At 29.7% G+C, this 10,176-nt stretch overlaps 1 protein-coding gene across 1 annotated transcript; it reads right to left on the bottom strand.

The window, feature by feature from the left end:
* Positions 1-3,636: 3,636 nt before the first annotated feature.
* LOC120082780 (NADH-ubiquinone oxidoreductase 20.9 kDa subunit) lies at positions 3,637-4,392 on the bottom strand. Its single transcript, XM_039038084.1, has 2 exons — positions 4,128-4,392; positions 3,637-4,035 (listed from the first exon to the last, which is right to left on the bottom strand). The coding sequence occupies exons 1-2, from the start codon at positions 4,279-4,281 to the stop codon at positions 3,887-3,889; spliced, it is 303 nt and encodes a 100-aa protein (XP_038894012.1). The 5' UTR covers positions 4,282-4,392; the 3' UTR covers positions 3,637-3,886.
* Between the last annotated feature and the right edge of the window lie 5,784 nt (positions 4,393-10,176).

Here is a 10,176-nt window from a genome sequence, read left to right as displayed (position 1 = left end):
TAAATATTGGCCTACGAGCCCATTAAACAAAGCGCTAAATCATTGTCTCGGGGAAGCCCCATCAGGAGAGAATTGCTATGTCTGATGTTTTAATTTTTGAAAAAAAAAATTGAATTTATAACATGAAATACTATATTTTTAAGCGTCTTTATATTTATTTAATATAAATCTACATTTTAAAATTAAAAATTAAAAATCTAGATATACTAATAATATAAAAATATTATTTTTAGAATTTGTAGTTTTTGGATTACAAAATCAGAAAATAATTTTTAGAAATATAATCTAAATTGAAACATAAAACGAAATCTGAATTGACAACCAAATAGACTCTCAACATCCAAATTAATATAAAATAAGAGTAACAATAAATTAAGCATCCCAATTTACGTGAAAAAATTTTCTCGCCCTCTTTTCCATTTTCTTCATATTAGTTCTTCCGACCATACTAAGGTTTTTATGAGTGTTGCAACTTAATGATTAACAACTCAATCCTTCTAGAAGTCAGCACGTTTAAATATTTAGTTTGCCATTCATTAATTTATTTGAACTTGACTTTTGTAGAAGTTTTGTAAATCATTAACATTATGTTTAGTTAAATTAATGAGTATATGTAATAGAGGTAATAAAAAGCAAAATTTGAAATGTAGGTAAAAATCAATCACCATGGACTGGCCTAGTGGTAAATAAGAGAACATCCCTTTGATAAAAGGCTAAGAGACCATGGATTCAATTTATGGTGACAACCTATTTAATATTTAAATATTATTCTACGAGTTTCTTTGACACCCAAATGTTGTAGGAACAGATAGGTAAAAGGCGATCCGTTTCCCCAAGTTCTGAGGTATAGACACAAGTAATTTAAACATATGAAATAAAGTCTTAAATGGTTATGGCACTTTTCTCGGATGTTGACGAGTTAGCTTAAGTATTTGGTGAATGAGTAATGAAATTAGAAGTTATATCACAAGCTTAGGTAACATGGAGGAAAAAAAACTGGCATAGGGTTAGGGATGTCGAAAAACGAGTTGGCTAAAGGATGTGATGAATGAATAATGAAATTTGAAGTTACATAATATCCATCATAAGGTAACATGGAGAGGAAAGATATGTATAGAAAATCTTATCTAATATATATATATACACACACCAAAACCGTGTAATATTATAATAATTAAAAATCAACCAAACCCAATTCAACAATCCAGACGTAAGCATAAAAATTCGGAAGACGAGCTTTAACATTCTTAGTAGTTTTGATTCCATTCCGGCGATTCATATACTTCATAAGTTCATTTTTCTCCCTTTCAAATGTAGGTTATGAATTAAAAATACTTCTTAGAAGGTAAGTGGTTTGGGGTATAGATCACCATGGTCTTTGGGTATTCATGGATTGGGTTGGGTTGAAAGACTTTTTAGACCTGACTTGTAAATTTTTTCAACCCAAATAACCCTTATTAAAAAATGAACCCAATCCAACTTTGGATTGGTTCGAGTTAATCGAGTATTTATTTAAAATTTTATTCTAAAAATAAGTAAAACGTAAATATGTAAAAATTGAATTTGATTATTTTCATATATTGAATTAAGATTAACCATTCAATTTCAATTTATGTAGTGAAAATTTTCTTTCTAAAGTGTAAATAAACTATTCTAAGAGTTGAAATAATAAATTATCAAAAAATATTAAAATTAAATAAAATTAAAATCAATATATGTATAAATATTTGTATTATAAATAATAAAAAAATATATTTTAAAGTTAATAATAAATTCGAGTTGGTTTGAATTATATTAGGTGAACTCATGAATCAATCCAACCCATAAAATTTTCATTTATTTGAACTCAAACACTCGTAATCTTTGTTTTCACCTATAACATCTATCTTCTATGAAACATCATCTGAAGCTTCAAATATTGGGTGTGATTCATTTAAACCTTTCAAATGTTTAATTTTGAAAATAAATCATTTTGAAAAAAAAAAGATTGAAATATTTTGTAACCACTCAATAACTTTTGAAATACTCTTAAAGTATATTTTAATTTTTGTTAAAGAGTTTAAATAAAAATGATTTGAAAAACGTTTTCTTCCCTAATCCGATCCAAACTAACCCTACCTCGGAAGAATTTTCCTCCATTGCCATTGTCCAGTGAATTCCTCCCCCTCCAATGTTCGCTTTTCTTCACTAAGGTTTAAATTTCGAAGAAGCTCAAAACTCAAAGTCTATGGGAGCAATTCCTTCATAGTAGTTATAGTAGTTATGCTGAGTAGAGACTTTAAACACCATCTGTAGAATCGGAAGTTACACGATATAATATATAAGATAGTGGATAAACATTCATTACTTATCTTAAAAGGTCGATGGCTCAATCTCCAAGCCCATAATTATTGAATTAAAAAAAAAAAAAATCATCTGCCGTATAAGATGCATATTGTTTTCAATGTCTGGCATACTTTTGTGCCTTTGTTGGAGGCTTAAGATCGAGAGATAAAGAGGTTCTAATGAAGTTCACAGCAAATATGAACATAACTTAGTGGTTAAGATATGATATCTACTCATTTCTCTAAGGTTGGAAGTTTAACCTCCTACCCAACATTTGTTGTACTAAACAAAACCAAGTACACTACTGTCACTCTCATAGCCTTCTTCAATCTAGTCTGATCAAATATCTCACCAAAAATGGATTTCACCAATGAGAACCCTCAACCACTCTATTAGGAAGAAGAAAATCTAATACATGAGTACGATTTCTTCTCACTGTCAAATGATTTATTGGAGCGAAATGAGAGATGATATATAGCTGCAACAAGTAGAATCTATATCATACATTATCATGCTATCCAATGAAATTAAGCACAAAATAGTAGATTAATAGCTTAATCTCATCAGGAACTTGCAACGAAAGCTATCCTCTTGTACAAAAAGGAAAACAAACAAAACATCAAGAATCATTTCCAAATTAAACTTCACAAATCACATCATATAGAAGACAAAAAAACACATCTGAATCTTCGCTCTCCTGCAAGAAAAGGCTAGGAAAAAAAACCAGCGAGAAAGTAACAGGCAAATAAAGAAAAAAGAAAATTGGGAAACAATTTTGCTTAAACTTTCTCAAGAATTGAAAAATCTCAAAGGCTCAAACTAACAAGTAACATAATCATCACCAGATTTCCAGGCAACTTCTGCAAATAATATACCCTCCTAAATAGTTGTGTCAGTGTTATATAAAGGAATTTCTCAGTTAAAAAAAAAAGAAGAAAAACTGTTATCTAAAGGAAAAGCAACAAAGAATCTGATATCAATGATCAAAATCTACCCATTACTATGAAATGCATTACCATCTGTAGATGACAACCACATGATCTGAGCAAACAAGACTGCTTGAAGGATGAAATGCAACCATGAAAGCACAAAAGATAACATGAAAAACTACCATAGTAGTAAAATGCGCCAGAATGGTTTTTCAAGTTTAGTTTGCGTTGGGGTACTGTTCTGATACAATCATAAAGACATATTTCTCCCACTTAAAGCTGCTATTTTCTATTTTCAGGTTCTCTGCGGAAATAAACACGAGTGATGACAATGTGGCAACAAAGTATGGCACAAATGGCACAAGAGACAAGTATATGATTCATTCCTTCAAACCCCTTAATGGGTCACCTTTGTTTATCGATCAAAAGCAAAGAAATCATGTAAAGTCTTCAACTGAATGATTTAGACGAAAAATGGGCAACACAGAAAAAGTGACGATTCAATTTGCTTATTGATACAACCCGGTTGCACGTTTAATAACTGGAACATCGTAAAAATGTCCACGAACTCGAAATTCAGAAAAAACAAAGCAAAAATGATGAAGAAAAAAAAAACCCTAAAACGCACAATCTTATTTCTTATAACGAGCTACCTCGCCGTCATTGGGGAAGAATCCCATAAGCCGACCCGCCGAGTTCTGATAAGCGTACATGAAGCCTCCCATCAGGCCAATTAGACCACCGGTCACCATTGACGGGCCCCTAATCCCGGGTTTAATCCCTAAAACACAAAGACGGGATAGGAGATTTCCACATGAGCAAGGAAATGGAGGATGAAAAAAGAGAAAAGAGAAGGAAAGACAAGATTGATACCGGAAAGATAACCGACGGTGACGGAAACGCCGGTGATGGTGACGAAACGGAGGTAATCGAGAGTGTCGAAATTGCCGACGACTTTAGTGAATGGAGGGTTCCGATCTATTACTGGGTACTCTGGCTTGGTCGAGGCTGTAATATCGGTGTTCATCTTGTCTTCTCCGGAGCTGAAACTGATCTCCACCTGTTCTCTCTCTCTCGCTTGCTATGTGACTTTGCAAGAACTCGCTTGCCGACTCGTTGCGGTTGAAGACGATACGAGTGTTTAGTGGTTGCTGAGCTGACTGATGAATGGGTATTTCATGGGCTGGGCCCAATGTAGTTTATCAGCCTCGGCATGGCCCATTATAGAAATGAGAATCAAATCAATTTTGGAAATTTTTAGGCTAAATTTATAATTGAAAATTTTATTTCTTGGAGATCTTTACATGCAAAATCGTTCGTACACTAGATATTTACTTCGTTAAGAATTTTTAACTAAAGGTAGTTGTATAAATGGAAATCCGACCTAAAATAACAATATAGCAAAAGGATAAAATAATTGCATACATAACACAAAAATAGATCCATATATTATAAAAGACTAAAAAGTTCACCATTTTCGCACAATCCATCATTTTTCATGCACTTCTCCTTCCCTATTTTCTCAAATTGAAAACTATCATTGATAACAACTAATAGCAACTATCAATTGTCATCGTTGATAATTTCTATCAGTATCTATCATTGATTCATTTTCGTCAATTGAATTAACCGTAAAATATTAACCTTAAGGTTATCAATGGCTACCACTGATAGACTTCAATCACTATCCATCAGTGATTGTCAGTTTTCAAACATTAATACTTAAAAGCTATTAGTTGTTATCACCAATAGACTTTTATTAGTGGCTATCAACTTTAATTAGCTATCAATTATTATTAGCTAAGTTATTGAGGTTTAAACTACGCTCTCCACTTATGTTTTACCTTGAGTTGGTTTCTCTATTTATGATGATGATTGATTATGAATTTTTTTTATTGTCAATGGTTATAAGTGGCTATCATTAATAGACTTCTATTAGTAGTTATCAACTTTCAAAGGTTAACACTTAAAGCTATAAGGGATAGAAGTTTATCCATGAAAAGTTTATAAGTGACTATCACTAATATCCACCTAAGTCATATCACTAATATCATTGGCAAACATTATATATAAAAATAGATATATAAGAGAAGTCTATTAGTGATAGAAGTTTATCGTTGATACATCCCATATAGAAACACATCCAATAAAATTTATGTGTGGATTGACTTTTATTCGTGATAGAAGCATTTCACAAATAACTTATTAATGAAATGCTTTTATCACTAATAGATTTCAATATATACTGAAGTTATATAATTGGTACACGAATATCATTGATATCTACATAAGTTATATCACTGATATAATTGATAATTGATATCACTGATACATGGATATCACTATTAACATACTATCAATATAGCTTTGATATTATGCTATTAGTGATATCATTGATAATATCACTCGACAACTTCCTTCATCTAATCATGTTAAGAAAACTTATTTATTACTTTTAAAGTCAATCACTCAAAAACTTCCTTCATCTAATCAGTGATATCACTGATAGACTTCTATAAGTGATTATTAACTTTGAAAGAAACCCATCAAACTTGAAAGATTAAACTATCATTGATAGAAAACTATTAGTAGTTATCACTAGTAGACTTTCATTAGTGACTGCCAACTTTGAAAGATTTAACCCTCAAAGCTATCAACAACTATTACCGATAAACTTCTATCATGATTGTCACTAATGGACTTCTATAGTTGATATCATTAATATCTACCTAAGTTTGATATCATTGATACATGAATATCACTAATATCTACTTAAATACTATCACCGATATCATTAGTAATTGATATTATCGATATACGAATATAATTGATATTTTATCTAAGTCATATCACCAATATCACTAATATCTACCTACGTCATATTACCAATATACAGATAACACTGATATCTATCTAAGTTATATAATTGATATCACTAATATCATCGATTTTAAACACTAAAATTACCAAATTCATATTTTTCACATTAAATAGAGCTTTAGTGAATTTTTTCTTAACATTTAAAAATATGAGTGATAGTCAGTGAATTCTTCAATCAATCATAAAATTCTTTGAGTGACTAATTATAAGTATATCAGTGGCAATCACTGATAAAATTATATTATTATGTCATAATAATAGAAGTCTATCGCTGATAAATACTAATAGATTCTATAAGTTTTAGACTCTTAGTTTGATCTTGAGTATGTACTAATAAGTTATTGTTCATTAGTTGATAAAAATCTACAAGTGACTTCTATCACTAATTGAAGTAGTCAATCAATGATAGAAGCCTATCGATGATAGACTATAATAGACTTAGTCTATCCGTGATAAAAGTTTATTAGTAACAAATTTCATACTTTTAAAGTCCTATCAAAAGAAAAAAACTATAGACCCATTTGATAACATTCTCATTTCTCATTTTTTTTAGAAATAAACTTATTTGATAGTTATTATCATTTCTTATATCTAAATTTCAAGAAATGTTTCTAAAAAGGTGCAAATTTGATAACTAAAAAAAAGTAGTTTCTATCAAATCCATTTCTATTTGGTATTTATATTTAATGTTTTGTCATAATAATCAATCTTACTGATTGACTCGTTGGTATTAAGGCATTGATGAAAATGATTGTGCACTCTCAAATCTTGGGTACAAAACACAACTTGAGAGGGAAAGGTAATGGAAATGCGTGCAACGTACAACCAGGGAAAATTTGGTAATTTTTAAAAATTCAAATATTGACAACATTGGTCATATTTACAAATATTTTAAAGATGTGCTATATTTTAGATTTTTCTAGAATTTTGCCATCTCTTACCATTTTTTTTAGCTATTCTAGATTAATTTAACCCTTTTCCGATTGTTTAAAAAATTTCAAAATATTAGTTCTTTCCTTATTAACTCATCTTCAAATTTTGACTTTGTTATTATTATATATTAATTTTGGTTGATATTTATTTAATGTAGGATATTTGAAGTTAATGTTTTCTTCATTTTAAGAGATTTTGTTGATTTTCTTTCATAGTCCTAGTTGAAAATCGGTTACCTTCTATTGAGATCTCAAGTATGTTGAATATATTGATAATATACACTAGAAAATGTAAACATACATTGCATATACCATGGTTTATTTTTTTGGTGTGTTACAAATATACGGAAAAAAGTAAATATACATCACATATATTGTTCGATATACAATACAATATATTGTACAAATTGTCTTGTTCATGCACTTACCAAATATACCTTACTTTATTTCTAAAATATTCAAATATATATAAAATATATTTTGCCATATATATCAAATATACTATGTTTTCTCTTTCGAAATTTGTTGTCGATTTTTGCATTCGTGTATGAGGGGAATTGTTTTTTTTTTTAGATTTTTAGAGAATCTTTTCTTGCATGAATAGGTTTTGAAAAGAAGACCATTTTAGGAAGTCTATAATCATGAGAAATTTTCCTTACACGAATCTATTGATATTTTAGTATTATTGTATATTTTTTAAGAAAAACAAATGGTAATTAAGGTAATTAAGAAGACTATTCTTAGTGTGCTCATCCATCTAACTTCTCAAATTTTAGAAAATCAGTACTAGAATGAACTTCATCAAGATCTAGACAAAAGGAAAAAGTCTTATGGTAAAAGCCATTAGCAACCATCAATTAAAAACCAAATAAAGAAGCAAATTCTGTGCTAGATCAACAAGACAATCACAACAGAGAATGGAGATATGGGTGTTTTGATTAGATGAAATATTCATCATAATTCATGAACTGTTGATAAAGAGAACTACCTCAATCACGTATGACAACCCCCCATTATTCTAAGTGAACCCCACAACGATAATAAGAATAATCCTTAATAAACAAAATGATAACAACCTCAAGAAAGCTAAACAGATTTGGCTTGGAAAGATTTGATCAAGGATCAAGAAGTAAGGATAACTTGTTTCTAACTTCAAGATTTCGAACTCTCCACAATCTAATTGATCAAACTAGATTGAAAGTCCTAAATCATGCATTCTAAACACAAGAATATAAAAAAAAAAACGTAAAGCTTGATAGAATATACTCTAATGAAATTTTATTCAAATTCAAGTGTTGTTCCAAATGCAAAAGTACATAGGTACTTATACTAATTGAAAAGACAACTTGAAATGACACAACCTTTCACCTAATTGACTAGGTTCAACTAAAACTCTTCAACTACATACATCAACCTCCTTAAATGTAAATACATTGTTATAAATTGATACATCTAATATTAAATATGTGAATGAATCTAAATTTCCAATTCATTATGACTTTTGGTGGCTTTGATTCTTGAAGGTTTACAACTCTTCATATTTGGAAGCCCTTTTTAATGCTCGAACTCCTAATCATTGCCAATAATTTGCTTATTGATCACAAAGAAGGAAAAAGATAAAAAAGAGAACCGCTCTGACCAAGAAACAACAAAAGAAGAAAAACCACAATAACCTGGTTTGTGATCCTACTAGAAAAATATCCTATGGTGGACAGTATGGATGGGGCAATCAAATCTCCATAATCCAAAATCAAAGATGAAGATAATCCTTGGCCAAGAACGAACGTAAGAAAGGATGTATGCGAGTTGGATCCTTAAAATAATTCTAAATCAAAAGAGAGAAGCACAAACAAAATTACTAGAAAATCTACAACAAAGAGATAATACTCTCCAATTGAGTTCCTTACGTCGAACTTATAACGACTCAAATGTTTAACCACAAATTCCAACTTAGAACTTTATGCTAATGTTATTAGTAATTTTGGACATAGCGAATAGACCAAAGACAAGAAAAAGACTAGAAAAAATAAGTTCGAGATGAAAGTGGAATTTGGTTCAAATAAGTCCAAGACCAATCAAATATAATCCTAACTTGTTCATGATTAGAAAAACTCACATCATGATGAATTTGATGTCAAATTTTCAATAAATACATCAAAATAATTCCATATGAGGTAAGTTCAAATTCTGACTTCTTGGTTCTACCATTTTTCATCTTTGATAAAATTACATCTTCTCCAAGTTACAAATTTACTAGTTGAGATACTTGAAATTTAGGTAAGATTTTCACGAGTCCGATTTTGTCATCAATTATATTTTCTTAGTTGAGGATATCTTATTATAACATAATGAGTTGGACGTACATGGTGTGGAATATAAAATTAAACTAACCAACAAATTTTATAGGGAAAAATACATTTTTGGTCCTTGAAGTTTGGGAATCATGTCTATTTGGTTTCTAAAGTTTCAAAACAAGCACTTTAATCTCATATGGAACTATTAGCCATTGCAACCTTTCGTCGGTTGTCGGAAAAATGGAGAAATTTACCAAATTTCTCAATTATCAAAGAGAGAATGACATAATAATCAACTGGTTGTTGGACTTGTATGAAAGAATTGAGAAAAAAAATGTGTTAATGACCAACCTCCAGTGTCTACCAAGATTTTGATGGAATTAAAACCTTCAGACCATGAAGCCATATATTTGGAACTAGATTGTAAAGTCAAATCTCCAAATAATAGATCCAGAGGCAACAAATTAATATCCCAAAATTAATTTAAAAATAAATTGAAATGGAGGTGATGGAAAAAAGATTACGATATTTTTCGATATCAACATTTTAAATCTTGTCTACAACGATCAAAGTAGTACATAAAATAAAACTCAAGCTCTTTACAATAACTACTTTGCCCTTAGTCTTTTTCTCTTCTAATAATCATACCTATTTTCTTTTCAATTTTTATGGTATGTTTTCTCTATTTTTGTAAATAGATGTGAGTTTTTAGTCCAGTTTAAAACATAATAATTAAATTTATATATATTTTTAAATTTTTAAAAAGTGGAAGAACAGAGAAGAAAAAGAAAAAAAAAATTTATGGGCTCAAATTAA

This window comes from Benincasa hispida, chromosome 8 (assembly GCF_009727055.1).
Source record: "Benincasa hispida cultivar B227 chromosome 8, ASM972705v1, whole genome shotgun sequence".
In the NCBI taxonomy this organism is placed as follows: Eukaryota; Viridiplantae; Streptophyta; class Magnoliopsida; order Cucurbitales; family Cucurbitaceae; genus Benincasa; species Benincasa hispida.
This window is presented reverse-complemented; position numbering and strand designations above follow the sequence as displayed.